This window comes from Platalea leucorodia (assembly GCF_965183815.1).
Source record: "Platalea leucorodia genome assembly, chromosome: 13".
NCBI lineage: Eukaryota > Metazoa > Chordata > Aves > Pelecaniformes > Threskiornithidae > Platalea > Platalea leucorodia.
In genome coordinates, this window is record NC_138835.1 from 6,921,314 (window position 1) to 6,939,875 (window position 18,562).

At 44.1% G+C, this 18,562-nt stretch overlaps 1 protein-coding gene across 1 annotated transcript in view; it reads left to right on the plus strand.

Annotated features, from left to right (window-relative positions):
- Positions 1-18,359, plus strand: part of BMP7 (bone morphogenetic protein 7) — a gene marked incomplete at its 5' end in the record, with an annotated part of 46,357 nt that extends 27,998 nt beyond the window's left edge. Inside the window, 5 exons of the mRNA XM_082325581.1 lie at positions 8,387-8,535; positions 13,387-13,584; positions 15,391-15,467; positions 16,116-16,226; positions 17,549-18,359. Coding sequence (XP_082181707.1) covers positions 8,387-8,535; positions 13,387-13,584; positions 15,391-15,467; positions 16,116-16,226; positions 17,549-17,698 — 685 coding nt within the window. The 3' untranslated portion in view covers positions 17,699-18,359. The remainder of the gene's footprint in view (positions 1-8,386; positions 8,536-13,386; positions 13,585-15,390; positions 15,468-16,115; positions 16,227-17,548) is intronic.
- Positions 18,360-18,562: the final 203 nt, after the last annotated feature.

Here is an 18,562-nt window from a genome sequence, read left to right on the forward strand (position 1 = left end):
CCTTCGTAACACAGCAACGCACGGCAGGGATCAGGACAGCTTCTAGGGCCACAAAACCAGCACGGGATGCAGCTGGAAAGCCCAAGCTGAGCCTGACTTGAGATTTTTTCCTTTGAGGGTGAAGAGACCATTGGATATGCTGGAGGCTTGATTTTCAGTTAAACCTCAGATCAGCCTCCAGTTTGGAGGGTGTGATGGTGTGCCCTCAGTTCAAATAAACCATAAGTACGAGCAGTTCAACAATTAATGACTTGTTTTACGAGTTCAGACAGGTTGGCAGGTATCTAACCAGCAACATCTCTTGTCTGCAATTTATTGTCAGTGAAAAATACAGGCATAGGTCTTTCCAGACAAACAGTTGCACCCACAGCAGACTATTTCTGAAATCCTGCCCCTCAATAGTACCGACATTTAAACACAGGGTGGAAGCTCTCCTCCATCCGCCTGCTCAGCCGTGGGCAGATAGACACCTAACAGCCCTGGCAGTAAAAATGAGAGCCCAGCTCTGTCCTTTGTAGCAGAGGGGATGCCACTCTGGATATCTCTGTCAAACTGAAGATATTATTACAGGTGTTTATAGGAAACCAGACTAAGTGATCAAATATTCTTTCTGGCCTTTCCAAATCTATGAATTCGTTGCAAGGCAAGCTTTTCAAACTGGCAACATCTCCTTTATAAAAAGGCATGTACAGCATTCTTTAGGCACAAAGCATCAGTTATTCACTTTAAGCAAACAAGTACATTCATGAACAAAAATGTTCCTAATATCATAAACACTGTGAAAACAGTTGATGTTTTGACTAATATAACATGTCTCAAAGCTTTCGTGTGCATAACAAAGCCCAGTGACTCATGTCCAACTTCTGTTTGGTCTTCATGGTTCACTCACCCAAAAGCCTGGGAAAGAGTTTTATAAGGCCAGTGCCTGGCTTGAGAAGGGTGCTGAGCAGCAGGACATCAAGTCCCTGTTTGTGGTCACAAACCCTGCTAGTGGGAACTAAAGGTTGCCATCAGGGAGCCGGGTGCTGCTCAAGCCTCATCTCCTCCCTCCCGGGTGCTGCGGGAAAGCAAAGCAGCTGCCAGTGCCAGGTAGCGCACATCACTGGGCACCAGGCTTGCTACAAGGTGTTGAAGGTCATTTATCTCAGGCACCTACACAGGGAACATGTCGAAATAAAGCTTACGGATACGAGCCTGAGAAAAATGAACTTTGATACTTTTACAGTGGAATCATGAAATAGTTTGTGAACTACTACACAAAAGAAATATCCATTACCCTCAGGCTCTCCACTATTGTTGTAAGCAACGGCCAAAGCAAGAATTTCAAAGGGACTGAAGTGCTGAAGAGACAGGCAGGTATGTAGTGGGATTTCTAACAGCAGCTAAGCAGGCTGGATACCTAACTCCTATTGCAATTGGTAGGAACTTCTGTATTTTCAAAAAGTACCCATGCAGTTCTGGGGTAGATTATCAGTCGGGGCATCATCCTCAAGTTATTAACCTGAAGCTGCAGAAAAAAAATGCAGCCTGTGTAGCTCCCCTCAACATCAGAGCTCGATCCTGCCCATCTGTCTGCACCTTCAGAAGCTAAAACGCCTCGTCCCAGAGTTACATCTCGGATTTCACTGGACCCAGCACTTGCGCTGTGGAGTAAATCCCAACCCCTTTGAAGTCGATGGGAGTTTTGTTACTGGAGAGAATAAAGCCAGGTACTTGACCAGCCTTTGGTAATTGAAATGTAGTTGTTACATGTTCACTTTGTGGCCATTATGGATTTCACAGGCTTCAAAGGCAGTGAATGATTTGAATGCTCATGTTACCAGCCCTACAGAAAAATAAGACCTTGCAGGATGCATTCCTGGGTTTGACTTGCAGCTGGAACGCTTTAGTTTGTGCTTCAAACTACACCACTTCTGCACCCCGATCAAACCTGAGCCCCTCTCCAGACCCTTTTCTCCCATTCATTGGAGTCTGTTTCCATGTTGTGGGTTGAAACATGTAATTCTAGTAACTAAGAAAGGCTTAGGCCCACCCAACCCACGAAGCAGATGTGCCTTCTTTTTGGAGCTTTTTTAAGTACCAGTGTGATCGTTCTAGGGATGGTGCAGCAAAGAAGGGTATAGTTTGTTTTAACGTTGTGCCCCAGCACCACGACGGTATCTGCAAGTACTAACAGCATCTAGAAAGGTACTGACAATAGCTTTGATTTTTTTTTTTTTTGGTGACTTACTTGCAAGTCAGTTGATAACTGTACTCACCTCTTAGCAAGTAGCAAGGGAACTTTAGCATGGAAGCCCTGTAGCTCTCTAAGAACAAAGCTGCATCTAGTTATGTCTTTCAGACCATTCCTAAAAGCCACTGCAGCCTGCAAAACCTCTGACAAATCTTGAACTCACTTAGCAAGGCACAACTCTTCACAGGCACTTGAGTAGCTGCAGGAGGCATTTTGCATACCCCAGCGGGCTCTTGCTCAGCTAAGTGGTGATGCACTAATGAACAGCGATTCAATGCTGAATAGAAACAGCTGTATATAAAGTGTCAGAGATATGTATATAACCTCATTTCTTTCAGCGCTGCTTCTACGAGAGGCTTCATATTTAGGAAACAAACATGTTGCATCTCTCCGTAACAAACTTTTAATCAGTCTTTGAAACCTAGATCTTACCCTTCTCAAACACTACATAGGGAAGGGAACACGACTACTAGAAACACACAAAACAATTAAGAATCTGCTGAAATTTTAAAGTGAATTTAATTTCTCCCAAGATTCAACAAAATTTACACAGATCTGTTTCACTACCAGTACAGCCAGTTTTCAGACCAGTCCTTGGAAACCACCTCCAGCAAACCGTATTGCTGCTGTGGCCATCCCTTCACCTGGAGGGGACCCCAGGCTGTGTTTGGCCGGTGGCTCCTGCCCAGGGGCACGGGGAGGGATTTTATCAGCGAGGAGGGAGAGGGAAGGATAAGCAGGGGATCCCAGGCGCGCGGGGAAGGGAAGGTGTGGGAGGAGGGCTGCAGCAGGTCTGTGTACAGAGGGTGTTGCAAACGTGCCAGGGAGAGGCCCAGGGAGATCCTGGGGCCCTCTCAAAGTAGGAAAGTCTGAAAAATATTTTCCTAAGCTTGTCTTTGGACAGCTGCAGCCGACTCTAAGCAATGACACCAAGCAAAGTGGAATCTGGATACTGCAGTTTTTTAATCCAAACAGATGTCTTCTAACCCCAGATCTCCTCTCACCCTCCCAGGATGCCCCTTCTGCCTTCTCCTCCCTCCACCTGCTCAAACCTGGATGTGGATTGCCCCTGTCCCCCATGCCAGCTCTGTCCTTGGGCTGCCTGCTAGTAAACTAGCTATCTTGCACCATGCCTGTGACCCAAAGAGCCCCTTTAGGGTTAGAATACCAGTCGAGAGGATAGGATTATGCTCCTGGCTTAGTGGCTGTGGTTTACACGCCGAGTCGATAAGACATGTAACATACCTGTGCCTCAAGTGTTTCCCACCTTAAAACAGAAGCGGAAGGGTTGACTTATATTTGTAAAGCAATTCAAAGTCTGTTGCAAGGTGTCACAGTATGGTTATTGTTTAAAACACTGCTAGATCTGTAATTCCTCAAACTAGCAGGTAGGGATTAGAGTGGTGCAGCTGCTGGGCAGCCTCGGTGTGCTCTTTGGGCTGGCAGGGGACTGCAGGACCTGCTGGCAGTAGCCCTGGGCTGGCTGCTGCCAGGACACGGCCAGGTGAGACCTGGGTCTGCCCACAACCCAGAGTGCCAGCACGTTACCAAAATCACCTTGGCTTGCAATGTAATGAAAGTTGCTGAGAGTCACCTTCTCTTCTGCTGCCTGTCCTTCTTCCCATTTATTTTTATCCCATTTGGAAGTGCTCATTGGTGTTTGCTACCACTTGTCAACCAGTAGCTTGACATAACAGAGCTGACAACGTGGATGGGGAAAGTGAGCGAAGAAAACAGACACAGAAGCAGGCACTGTTTGGTAAGAAGGCTACCCTAGAGCAGTACAGACCTTACAGTGTTATAGTTTATAAATGCAGAGTTTCATCTCCTGTTCTCCCTTGCTATTGCAGAATTGCCAACTCTGACATTTTCACTGAGTCTCTCTTGTTAGTCCATGTTCTTTCTCATGCCCCAGTTCATCAAGGCAGGTGACTAGGAGAGATGCTGTACTTCTGATTTTTAGATACGTTTCTAGTGTTTACGGCTACAAACCAAAGTGCATCCTAGAAGCTGAAAAAATACCCCAGCAAAAGGCAAAGAGGCCATACATACTATTTTCATGAAGCTTCTTGGTTGTTAATCCTTTTTCTTATCTTAGGATTACTGTGTTGCAACGTGGCAATTCTCTTCCTCACTGTTTCCTTTCAGGATACTCTTACTTGCCTTTTCTGTACTTTGTCTCCCCTTATTTCTCCACTCAGTCCCGCAAACCTCACTTCTTCCAGTCCTTTTCTCTTCCAGTAATTCCCTGTGATTCCCTTTCTTACCCCACTTGTACCACCTACCCTCCCTGGTCACACACAGCCCTTTGGCAGCTTCAGCCCTTCCACCTCCATAACGCCAGCTGCTTTCCAGACGCGATCTCACACGCATCCTCCTCAGCCACCCTCACTTTGCGATACTTATTCACCCTTGAGTCCAGAAAACACCGAGTTCACTAAGGAAATTTCATAGACCACACAGGAGTTATATGACCTGTAGACAAATTTTTGGGAGTGCTAACGGGAGGTGCCTCTCTTTTCTGGCATCCAGCGCCAGACACTACCAAAGCGATCAGCAGACAAGTGCCAATGTCCTGTCCTCCTTTTAGGCTCCATCAACAGCCCGATGCTTGAGAAAACTGAGCTGAAAGCCCTGAGTTTTATCATTGCTAAAAGCTTTGACATTCCCACTGATGTAAGTACTTTGAACGCTGAGCCATTTTGATGTGGTCTCAAGAAAACATACTTGTGGTCTGGATCCAGACTTCATCGTTTATGTAACTCTAATCTAGACATTAACATTTCCATGTCCCAGCTTAATTTTCTGTAAAATGAGGATCACGTGCCTCTTCCTATCTCTTGGTCTGGTAGGAGGTTCAGTACAGTTTCTCACATGCTCTGAAGTTCTCAGATGAGGGGATTGGATGCAGGGCCAAGGAACCAAAGTGCTTTTCTGCCTCCTGGTTGCAGAGCCATTATTCACATTGCTCCAAGAATGCTCTAAATATGCGTCCAGTTGGTAGGTAAGGTACCAGAGGGTGAGATGTGTACTGGAAACCTTTTCCCTTTGTGCTTAGATCTTTATCGCAAACCTAAAACCCAAACCAGCCACATTAGTTAGACTTAACTAGCACTGTCTCATATAACAACTCATTAGACGGGAGCCCTCAGAGCAAATTTTGTTTAAGTCTAAGCAGAATAACATTTCTTTGCCATGTTTATTATGTCTTGGCCAACAATGATGTCTAAAGGGCTTGCTGTCTATTAGCTAGTGATTTAACGCTGTTTGCCGTAAGTCTTTGGAGAGCAGGGCATTTCACTGAAGGGGAGGTTGTTCTTTTTAAAAGAACAAGAGGTTTCTTTTCATTGGAACAGGCACCACAATCTCAGGAGCCTCTGCTTGCAACACCAGTCGGGTTTTGCATCCCATCCCTGGCCGCTGCTGGTGGGCCAGAGTAGAAAGTGCTAATCCAGGAGTGCTTGACCTTCTCCAGAGAGCATCTGACACCGGGCCTTTTTGGGTCCAAATGTTCCAAGTGTGTGTGGGAAGGACATTTCCCTTTAGTGGGTCCCTTTGATCTGTCTCACTTTGGGCTTCCCCTCCAGGCCTATTGTTTGCACATTGCTGTAACTACAGGAAAATAAATGCATTATACAACTTCCCAGACTGACTCACCCTGGTACTTGATGCCTCATGTTGTCTGGTTACCCTGATTGCATCATGTCAGCATGGGAAGCTTAAAGGCTGGTTTTTCTGAGTAATACTGCAGTTGAGCAGTAGCTAAAAACAAGAAAAGTTATCATTATTGCTATTATCTTCAACCTGCAAAGTACAAGGGAGAAAAACCAAGCAAGCCAAGTCCCTATTAACTAAGCCTTGTGTGAATCATGAGTTCCAGTCAGAGGCCATGCTTAAATGATGCAGTATGTGAATATAAAAACCCTTTACTTCTGGAAACTTGGACTCAGCCATTGGAACGGGCCAATCCGTATTACTCCCTCGTCCCCGGCTCCTCTGGGATGTGTTTTGTTCAGCGTGTTGTAAACAGGGAAGGGCGGGAGGTGTCCATGTGGATGCATCATGCACAGTGGGAACAGGGCCATTGCTTCTGGGTGGGGATGAAACCCCAGGAAATTTGTCCCCTAGTTAGAGTTCAAGCATCTTACATTCCTGTAACTAATGTGTTTGGGGCGGGAGGGGGTTATCCATACTGTTTATCTTCGGCTGTCCTAGGTGCACCCAGCAAAGCTGACTGAGCTCCAGAGAGCAGCTCCCAACACCGGGGCTGAGGCTCTCCATCGCTGCACCGCAGCCCCTTCCTGAGCCACCCGCTTCGGCTGCCAGACATCACCAAAACACTCCCCGACAGGACCCGCTATGTGTTAGCGAGAAAGTGTTGCAGGAAGGTCAATTCTGATGCAGGGCTTCTTCCACAAACCAAAACTTTGTTTAAAAGAAAGCAAAACTCCCACTCCCGTGCCTTCTTCCACGGCAGGGATGTGCTGGGCAAAGGGAGGAATTGCAATTGTTACAATCCCAGCCTGCAAAACATCTCTTGCAAGCATCAGAGCTTGCCTTCTCTTTCCGAACTGAGGTGACGCAGAAAGCCCCTGCTTTCCCTCAGGCTGCCACATGCAGCACTAATTGCACCCTCGGCAGCATTGGCTGTATCTACATAGTCAGCTGTGTCGTATGCAAAGGTTAACAGCATCGTGCATTGGTGAGGAAACGACAGAATCCTCCTTTTACGCACACTGGGCGATGTGCTTACGTGGTCTGCAGGAACTAACTTCAGAAGTTTAATTTCATGCAAGCCAGCACAGAGCCAGAGGCGGTGACATCCATTAGCTCACGGAGGAAAGCCATCATCTCTTATACGCCCCGGCCCACAAAGGTTGAAAGGAAAGCTAGATAGTAAAAACATCACAATAAAACTCCATTTCTTTTTTGAGTCAGCCGTGTGGGACAAAAGCCTCTAATTTCTCGGTATCTCAGAGGGAAAAGAATCACTAAAAGCTACGAGACAAAAGCCTCTATGCCGACAGCACTTCTCAGATTCATTTTTGATCATTTGGTATTTCATGCAAACAGGAGGCACTGTGTAAACTAAATTATGTGTATTTATTTGCACTGACAAATCAATAGTGACAAAATTAATAAGGCCTTCTTTAAGCTTTGAGGACATGATTAAAGGATTTTCCAAGGATATTTCTTCATTCAAAAGGATATAATTACACTTAAATAAGTTATCATGTTTGTGCACTCTAAGTACAAAAGCAGCTCTTACGGGACTTGTCTAGACACTTCCACTGTGTTTCTTTGTTCTTCTTGTAAAGTCATTTTTTATAAAGGAACTGCACCACTATGCAATTTTTTCATCCAAGTTTTATCTTTCTTAATTTCTGATAAGAGAAGATTCTTTCCTTTACAGAACCTGCGTTTTCTCAAATTTTCATTTTACAGAAATTTGCCAGGAAATGTTTTGTAAATCCAGAATGATTTCACCCTTTTCAAATGCATGAAATCCTCTCTATTTTTGATCTTTCTCATTTTCTGGTATTAGTTCTTCAACCAGAATAACCCAGCGGTGGCCTTTAAAAAATTCAAGCAATGAATTGCAAGAAAATTGCCACACAAAGTAATGCAGACCTGTGACAGTGCAGAGGGTTATTGCCTCAATCAATTATCTGTAACCTCAGATGAACAAATTTAAAAACCCATTACATATGTTAATATATGCACACCAGTGTTCCAGCTGGCTTGCACCAATGCTACAATTATGCATAAAAGTCAGGAAATTATGTGTGGAAAGGATAATGAGCAGCATTGTCTGCCCAATTACCAAGTTTGCATATGCAAACAATAATTTTGCAAATCTGTGCCTGGCAAGCATTTTTTCTGAAGTTGTAGCAGCAGCTCTAAGGTTAACTGTAACAGCAAAGTAACCCAAAACCACCTCAACTCTGCCTCAACCCATCCTCCCTTTTTTAAAAGAGAAGAAAAGTGCTTCATCTGAAGGTGATTAGACAGGAAAGCATGCCAGCCCAGCTCTGGCATAGTCTGCCTATTGCTGAAAGTCGATGAAGTCCGTTGCTTAAGGCACGTATGCGAATGTCTGTAGAGACTCCAGTGGAAAACCCGGTAACTGGGAATTACACTTCTTTTTTTCAGGGATTCAGATTTGTTCCTGCTCGACTCTCGAACAATCTGGGCCGCAGAAGAAGGGTGGCTGGTGTTTGACATTACTGCAACCAGTAATCACTGGGTGGTGAATCCCCAACACAACCTTGGCCTGCAGCTATCTGTGGAAGGCATCGATGGTGAGTGTCAGACACCAACATCAATCAGTGAGTCTCTGTTTCAGGTATACGCTTCCCAGCCAGGGGAAGCCTCAAGCATTCAGTAGTCTTTCATTTGAACAGGATTTCTTAACCATGTTTTTCCTGAATTTGCCTAAGATGCAAATAATAATAAAATAATCCATAGACTTATTTCAGGTTAAGGATGTACTCAAATGCTTTAACAGACTGGTAACCTGTCTGCAGTCATTTCAGTATTACCTACATACACATCCCCATCAAGGTACGTACACGCTGCTGGCTGATTTGCAGGTAGTGCAATCCAGTCAAGGAGAGAGGAAGAAACTTTGCTGTGTGCGAAAAGACACAACTGAGTGATGTAGCAGGCTGGTGTTAATTGGCAGAAAAGTCCTTTCAAATTCAGAAAACAGCTAGGGACCATTTCAATTTCCTCTGTGGCAGCAGAAATGACTAGTAAAGTCATGCCTGGTCTGGACTCCAAGGTCTGCAACGTGCTTATGGTACAAACCTGTGAGGTTTGGGAATGGGTGGGAAGACCTGGCTCTGAAACATCTCCAGAAAGGATGTGTTTAGAATCAGGTGGGGAATTTTCCTAACCAGGTCTTAACTAAAAAGTCATGCTGCTTTGTCTTAAAGTTAAGATTCCTGATGTTTACTTGGAGACTTGTGCAAGGAAACCAAAGTATCCTGGATCTCCTGGGGGGTTCCCAGGATCTGGGACCATCTGGAACTGCCTGGCTGCCCCACAGGAGGGGTTAAGCAAAACCCAGCTCAAGACGCTCATAAATAACCTGATTGTAGTTATCTACGTACTTTCATTCTCCAGACATGCATCTATGATATCACTTGGTATTGGTTTTTATGCAACACTCTGAATGTTTCCAGTAAGTAGTATTTTGCATAAAGACTGTACAAAGCAGTTTTGAAACAGGCAGCCTATGGACAGTCATTTGCGTGAAAGGGTGCTTTTACTCACGTGAGACCTGTGCACAGGGTTTGTTTTAACCTGCCCTTTTTAAATGATCAGTGAACGCAGAAACCCAAACACAGATACAAAGCAGGAGCTTCGCCATGGAAGTTACTACTCCCCACCCCAATGACAGAAGACTTTTGCCATCTTTCTATAAAGAATCAAATTCAACCTGATCTACAAGTGAATCTTAACTCTTAAAGCTAAAACACTAAGGCAAATTAACAGCCAAGACAAGCTTAACCCATTTTCAAACACTCGTCCTTGTTTTTAGTTTCCAGTTTGCCTCCTAAAGGAAATACTTGGAAGTACAGAAGTTGTGTCCACAATCGTAGCACATTCGTTCAGTTGTGGTTCACGTATAGGAAAACCATCAAGACCCAGCCCAGAGTCCACAGAAAAGCGATAGCTGGCTCAATATTTCTAAACACTATGGATACTATAGCATCACACTCTGATACCAATAAAGTCATCTTATCGCTCTGTCCTTCCCCATCCTCACCTAGTGATTTCACAGCAAAAGTCAATCCCTTTTTTCAGCATTAAGGAGGAAGGCAGCTGATTTATGAATATGTTACAGATTTCAACAGAGACTTTTCAGGATCCTGCATCCAAGGAAATGCTGCACCTTTGCACACACTTACAGTAACTCTGTTCTACTGGAGCAATCAGGAGTGGACCCTTAAAAGCATACAGCCAGACCTATCACAGAGAGAGCTTTCAAAGACAGAAATGCCCAGGTTCAGTGATAAGTGCATTCTCATCTGTTATTCAACTCAATGAAAATTAGGAATCTGGTTTCTTTTTACACTCCTGAAAAATCTAGCTGAGTTTGTAAAGGGTTGAAATCATACACAAAGTAACTTACTGCTTTCTCAAAATAGATTAACAAAATACTTTAATCGGCCTGTCATTAAAGTTAGAAAAGCCAACTGCAGTGTTTAAAAAGTAAATACAGAGATACAGGAGCCGATTGTCTGCTTGTCTTCTGTAACCGAGTCCCCTGACAGCATACCTTTGCACTCACATTTCTCCGCCATACACGTGAATTTTTCTTTCTATTTTGAATGGCAAGGACATGTCCTTCCTTGCTCCCCAAGTTTCATTTTGGATTTAGACCAACTGTGTGCACTAACAAGAAAGCTGCTTTTACACCTGGACTTCATATGAAAATCATATGCTGCAAACACAGCAGGATTTTGATGCAACTCTATATGCTTTGGGTAACCCCCAAAGCTCTAAGTGAATTAGGAAAAAAAAAAATCTTTTCTTTGTATCTGTCATTACATACAGAGATCTCTAACCATGAAGCCAATACAGTCTGTGTAAAAAAAATCTGACATCATGAGCACTGTCCAGATGAAACTATACAAAAGAAATTAATTAACTGATCATTGTATTTCTTTATAATCTTGCCAAATAACTCTATCAATGTGTATAACTAGGGTGGAATCAAAGGGTATTTGCTTACTCTTAGAAAATGGGGATGAGCTCAAGCAGCAAGCAAAAGCAGTGTTGGAGTGGCCCAGTAGCCTTCAGCGAGCTCTCAGCCCAGCACCCAGTACACCTTGCTCGCCAGCAGCACGTAGGAACAGCAGCTGCCCACTTAGGATTACTTAGTTTATTACTTAAGATCCCATTTTTGACAGTATTAAAAAATCAGCTTCATAAAAGCAGATAAAGCCATGCCCTCTGGTTCAAGAGCACTGCTTTAGTTCTTTTGGGAGAAGTTTATCATAGTCTAATGGGGACTACACGTGTGTCCTTCTGTTTAACTTTGCTTTCTGGATGTATATGAAAGTTAGAAAGTAGATTTTTCCCATCTTTATTAAAAAGAAATATGCTGCTTCACATACAGAGCATTACATGCCTTTTTTTCCACTGAGGAAACATTGCCACCATAATGGTTTTGAACATGACATGTTGGTGCTACACGAGGAATTCAATGGTCAAACGCTACTTACTGCTGCGCTAGTGGAAATCCATTAAACATATCAGTGTGAAGCTGGGTCCCCTCCCTGCATACCGCTGACCTACTCTCTGGAGACATGGTAAAGGTAAAATAATTTACACTGGACAAACCACAGTTGTAGATGTACTTGCTGGTTTAAACAGCTTTGGGAAGCAGAAAGGCTTCTTTGAAGGGGCAGGAAAAGCCATAGCAGCGGTATTCAGTAAGCTCTAACTCCTGCAGCTGAGCTTGTTTTCAGGAAATAAGGCTTCGATCTGGCAAAGCCTGAGCACAAGTGGAACTACTTATATATTTAGCATTAGCTACTTGCTTCAGCACTTTGTGGGCTCAGCCTCAAATATTTAAAATGAAAACTGTTTGGACAAGTTTCCGGAAAGGAGCTTAAGCAGAAGGTGATGTGTGTCCACATATAAATCTGCGTACATGAGTTTTTGCAGTTGCTATTTTCACCCAAGCTTTCCTGCTGCCCTGTCTGAGATTAGTTTTGCTTTATCTGGTTTACAAGGCCTGGCCCCGCTCCTCTGCAGGTGGCGTGCCATGGGACCTGGCCACGCCGGACAGCCATCCTGCTGCCAAGCTGCCGTGCTCCCATTAAAACACTTCTTGAGCCAGTCCTCTCCACAAATCCCATATATTCCAGCCTGAGACTTGCTCCCTGGGCTGCACACTTTTACAAAAACAGAGCATGGACTCCAGCTGAGGCCGGTCCATTTCTTGGCCTCGAGCTTTGACCACAGCCCCCTTTTCTGGGTCTGTCACCTTTACCAATCTTTTGGCCATATGCAAAAGCAAAGATGGAAACAATTCCATAAAGACAATAATTTATAAGCCTTGGCATTTACTTTACTCATCGTAAAGACAGCAGTTATAGAATATTACCTAGAAATACTTCAGATTACCAGCTTCTTTTCCCACAATAGTCAGAGACTAGTAAGATAAGGAAATTTTTGCCAGTGGACTGTAGAGCCCCTCACCTGCTCTCCCCAGCCAGGCTTCTGGGCTTCTTCAGGGCTTCTCTAGGAAAGCGTCAGCCATCCTTTGGCGTATTTGCTTTGTGGCTGACAAGGCCCAGCTCTGTCCTTAGCAAAAGGATCACAAAAGCCATTAACATAACTTCGACTTAGCAGCAGTACTCAGTAGCTTGGAACAGAATAAATCTGGATTTCGCCCCTGCATTTCACGACAGCACCCAGGCACCCTTGGGAGGCAACAGGGAGAAATGTTAAATTTCCTGCTGCCACCCACTCCTTGCATCTTTTGTAAATATTTGATTTAATTCTACAGAGAACTCACCTAATCATCTTTTACCAAAAATAAAATTATTTTAAAAGCCCAGGATGAAGGAAGCGTGAACAGTAGTCAACAGCTTTCGAAGAAAGTTATCGCACACAGTAGTGCTGAGATACAGCAATAAGCAAAATGTCTCTAAACATCTGAACTATTTGTTTCTCTCAGCTACAGTATATCTGGAACTCTGTCAACATTTCATACAAAGCATTTTTATTTTAAGTTAATAACCTTCCAGTGGGAATTTAGTGCTCCTATGGGCTGAGTTTTATGGTAACTTTTATAGGATCTCTTCAAATTATAGGTTGGTGAACTTAAAGAAACCCCTCTAAAGAATGCAGGAAAAGTTAATGCTAAGCGGATTTAGGGTAAAATAATTATATGTAGGACTATTTTATGTAACTTTTACATGCAGATATAAAATGAAGTTAGCTGTGCTGAGCTGCTCTTTTCAGAAGCAGCTTTGCCGATTAAGTCCAGGCCCTTGGTGGATCGCCGCATACAGACATGCCTAGGAATCACCCTTAGCAGCCAGCCAGCAGCTCTCCTTGTTATCCTTACTATGTCTGCTGAAAATGAAAAGTTACTGCAAGCTCTCTTATCAGTCCATTCTGTTATTAAGGGCAAAGCATCAATCCCAAACTGGCGGGTCTCATCGGAAGGCACGGCCCGCAGAACAAGCAGCCGTTCACGGTAGCCTTCTTCAAAGCCACCGAGGTCCATCTCCGCAGTATTCGCTCCACAGGAGGGAAGCAAAGGAGCCAGAATCGATCAAAAACGCCAAAGAACCAGGAAGCTTTCCGGGTGTCAAACATCGCAGGTACAGCGCGGGTTGCCGGGTCTGTGTTTCTGCGTGTGGGATAATGCTCTGCTGGGCTTGGCACTGGATGGGAGCGGTTTCTCCCATACTCAGCCTGTTTGTTTTCTCGTTGGTCTACCACTAGTGTTCTCTTGCTGGTTTGAAACTACTTGGGATTAGGGATTATTAAAAAAAAATGAGAAAAATAATGTTTCTTTGAAACAATGTTAAGCTGAGGAATTTCTTAATCCAATATAAAAAAAAAAAAAAGCCATCTAACCAGAAAATCTCGGTTTCTCCCACATGAAATAAATTCTTATTTTGAAATGTAAGATAATTACATTAATCCAATGAGTACGTGATCAAAACAATGATATATTTCAGTGGATCTGAAGCAAAATGCTGTAGATTTTCAGAGTTTGGGATTTTAAGTTTAGTCCCCAAGAAGTTTAGTAGTCCCAAAAGTTTTGCATGGAAGAGGAAAACCCATTCATTGCTCAGGATAACCGCAGCTATTCTGGGGGGAGCTGTGCTTCCTAATATGGAAGAAAACTCCGTCAGGCATTTGAAATAGAAACGTGGCTTAATTACGAGATACCTCAGAATAATGGGCCCTTGGTGACCTTCCCAGCAGGAGGGGCCAGCTCCGCTGAGGGCAGTGGCAAATTCCAGCTCTGTTTCTGCGGGCATTTCACTGAACGGAAGGAGAGCTTGCAAGAGGTGGAAGGAGAAGTACAACGCAGGGCACAATATCATCTTACGTGACTCACCTTCGCCTTGGGTTGCTTGGGGTAACCTGCAAGGCTGTGGGAGAACTCTCTCCCATCGGTCTTCTTGCAGCTTCCCGATATTTAATCAGGTCATTCCTGTCCTAGAACTAGGGATGTTTTTCTGCAGCCCTGGTGATAGGTGTGGCTTCTCTGACCTGCCCACATGTACGTATTTCTGTACCTCTCACCCAAAATCCTAGAGTCTCTTAAAATGGTTTTCCATGGCTTATGTTTCGAAGCTCTGGGTTTTGCAGGTCCCTAAGCATAGATGGTCTGCGGTTTAAGTGTGCATTTTTATCATGTTTGCTATATCGATTCAATTTTAAAAGGATGGGTAATGGACAAAAGAATTTCTTACTTCTGCGAGTAGGTTAGAAAAGTCCCTGTAACCAATGTCCTCCTTCCAGCTTGGGGACCCCATGTTGAGTTAGTTTCCAACAACAAGAGTTGAAAAAAATACTTTCCGGTACTTCTGCTTGGGTCTCCAGCTCAGGCTATATGCCCACGATGGACACAGCTTTAAAACTGCACTGATAGTCATGGTTGTTCAGATCCCCGATTCAGACCCATGCTTTATTCTTTGGCTTCAGCATTGTCACCCATTGTGAGAAGTCTGTAATCTGGATCCAGCTGCACTGGACAGAAGAACAGATTTCACATTGCCTTAATGTCATACATTGCCTTTGTAGGCCTGAAGGTGCAACCATCACCAGTAACGCAGGTGATTCAAAGACAGTTAGAAATTTAGGAAATAGGTAAATGGTGCCTTTCCCTATCACTCCTTTCACATTTTGTATAGTAGGCAATAATCAGAGAGACCTGCTTTTTGCTAACATGAGGTCAGAGGAAGCCCAGGAAAAAAAAATAAAAAAAAAGCTATTTTCTCAGAGGGGCATTTCATATGTATTGAACCCAGCCATTATTTTATGACTAAAACTGAAAATGTTTAAAAAAAAAATAAGCCACAAGTGCAGCAGATGAGCAGTGATGCCGCACTCCCTCATTGCCGAGGGCTGTGGGTGCTGGGGCCTTACAAACCCCCTTTCTCCCCGCGCAGAGAACAGCAGCAGCGACCAGCGACAAGCCTGCAAGAAGCACGAGCTCTACGTCAGCTTCAGGGACCTGGGGTGGCAGGTAAGGGCTGTGAGTGACCGGGGGGCGAGCTGGGGTGCCTTTGCACATCACTTATTGAGCTGCAATAGTGAGAACAAGCCAATAATTAGATTTTTTTTTTATCCCGGGGAGAAAAAAACTGTATATTGCCTTTAGCATACTTAAGAAGCGCTTCTGCAAAGTTAGGGTGTACAAATATTTAGTGTGAGACTGGCTAGAAACTCAACACACGTCCTTTGGAGAAACTGTGGCCCCCTGAATTTCCTCTGGCAGTGCTGAACGCACATGCGGCTCTCCATTTTTATCTATCAATTCTTTTAGACCTGGTTAAACATGTTTTCGTTTCTGAAAGCTTGTACCTGCTTTCAGCGATGGGTGAGGTGATCCTTGTGGACAGCCGGGAGGATGCTGCTGAACGGATAAACAACTAAACCCAGCTACGTTATGGACATGTTTGCAAAGTGGGATATGTCCCTCCAGGAAAAGCAGCCGCTCGAGAGGTGTATGAGATAGCATTAGAAAGGCCAGAGTACCAGATTTTTATTTTGCAGGCTACTGTAATTGTATGTAGACGTATGAATTGTTAGATTTATGTGCTGTTCTACTTTTTGTTTCACTGCACCTTATTTCTGTCTTTCTCCACAATCTAATATCTTCAATTTAATCAAGGACTGGATCATCGCTCCAGAGGGCTACGCTGCCTATTACTGTGAAGGAGAATGTGCTTTCCCGTTGAATTCATACATGAATGCTACAAATCATGCCATTGTACAGACACTGGTAGGTGTGCACTGTAGCTGCTAGTACAGAGTTATTTCTGATAGGTGCTACTCAGAAATAGGTTTATACACAAAAAAAATCTCTAAGCTAACAAGAGAAGGAAGGTCTGCATTAGCTCATTAAGATGCCTGCAGCATCTGGCTAAACATATCTAGCCAAGTGTCCTGAATTAATAGTTGGCTAGGAATTACCCTGCCTTTGCTGCAAGCGTTGACATGCTCTCTCTAGTTTCAAAGGGCCCTATGATAGACATCTTAATGGCAGCGTAGTCCCACCACACGGGAAGGCAAGAGCAGGATGTGAGACCCACTATCAGCATCTCTTGGGAAAACTCTGTAAGGATCCACTGTAGGTTGCCACCAAAAGCGGATTTGGGGGTAGACTGAGGAAGGGGTCAGTGAATCTCAAAATTACACAGTTCAGCTGCTCTGGGGGTGTATTTTTGTTATGAAATTGTGCAAAGATGTCCAGATGGGAGCCCCAGGCTGGCGTGTCCTCACGACACAGCGCCTGTGCTCAGGGGCACTGCTGGCTGGGGGCCACCCAGCCCCAGCCGTGTCACCAAAGCCAATGCACCACAGCTCTTGGCATGGGCCAGAAGACATGCCAGTCCTGAGTGCCCCGGCTATGCAGCACCCCCAGCTGACCTGCCTGGACACCCTCCCCTACCCAGCTTGGGTCCAGCTCAACGGCCCAGGCCCCCTGCACACATCAGCAGGGCAGGAGGAGGCTCACTCCACCTCTGTATCTACATCCCATGTCCCATGCACATCTAAGGACAACGTTGCAAAAAGTATTAAGGAAACCAGAAGCGTCCATGATTCCAAGGGAAGAAATATCTGCATGTTTTTCTCCTGATAGATTGCTTTTTATTTGCTTTTTCCCCTTCTCCTCGGAGGTCCCTCAGCGGGGAGCACAGGGCACCCGGAGCCCTTGGCCCCAGCTGGGTCTCGGTGCTGCCAGCCGCAGGGACAGGGGCCCCCACCCAGAGCTGATGGGATTTCTCACAAAACCTCACCCACATGTCCCGCAGAGTTTATCGTAACTGGTACGCTTCTGCAGAGCGCTGACTGCTCTGGCAAATGGGAATTTTCTAATAAAAACCTGCCTCACTGAAAGATTTCCAACTAGATCTGACTTGGGTGTGTGCGTCAGCCTCTGTACATGCAGGGGACATCTCAAGATGTTTGTACACAAAGCCAGGGGTTCAAAACATGTCTGAGTGAGTGTATGGGACAGGCAGAAGGTTGCCTGGGAAAGAAAAATACGGGGGAGGAGAGGGGAAAAGTAAATCTTAACATGCCTCTACTTTCATTCCCCAGGTTCACTTTATAAACCCAGAGACTGTGCCGAAACCCTGCTGTGCTCCTACACAACTCAATGCCATCTCAGTGCTCTATTTTGATGACAGCTCCAATGTTATCTTAAAAAAATACAGGAACATGGTGGTACGAGCATGTGGCTGTCATTAGATTTGTAGGAAAGAAAAAAAAAAAAGTTATTTGTAAAGAGTGGTTTTGTATGGCTGTGTGGGGGAGGGGAAAAGGTTAGCACTCCAGCAATGGGTTTAAAAAAAATCCCAAATGGTTTTAGGACCAGGCTTCTGAAAGTTCAGACAATGGAACAGTTTCTGGATCTAAGTGGCATTTGAACACATTTTGTTTTAGTTTATTACAGACAATGAGCTTGTAAACTGAAACAAGCCAGAGAAACCATTTAAAACCAAATCTGCCTACAAAATTGGCTCCTACAATACATACTTTTGCAAATGAGTCTTTCTGAAGATTGCAAGCTCACCAGTGTTGACTGTGAGTTAAAAAATAATAATCTATCGAAGGTGAGAATGTGCTGTGACTAATGCCTGTGTAGTTCCTGTAACACAGTTTGCAATAAAATAAGTGAACAAAATATACCTGGAGTGAACAGGTATTTTGTAAGAGAATTATTACTTCCATCCCTCTATTTGCTTCAATTTCATAAGGAAAAAAAAAAAGATTAATTACATGCAACTTCCAGTTTTAAACTATAGTAGCAAAAGCTGTACCTGGATTGATGCAAATTCAAAGGACAGATCAGTCTAAAAAAAAAAAAAAGAATTTTCTAATTGGCAAGCAAAAGAACTGAAGAAAATAATTCGAAAGAGCAAGACTTTTTGGGTATACTTTTTTGTGTCAACAGGGAAGGAAATCTCTAGCAACCAGAAAGAATCTGAATTTGCTATGAACTTGAAACAGGAAAGCAGCAAAATGTTAAGAAACAAGGATTAAACCTAACGTTTAGCTGGGGTATCCTAAGCAAGTTACAGAGTTGTGAAAGCCAGCTAAAGATCCTGCTCC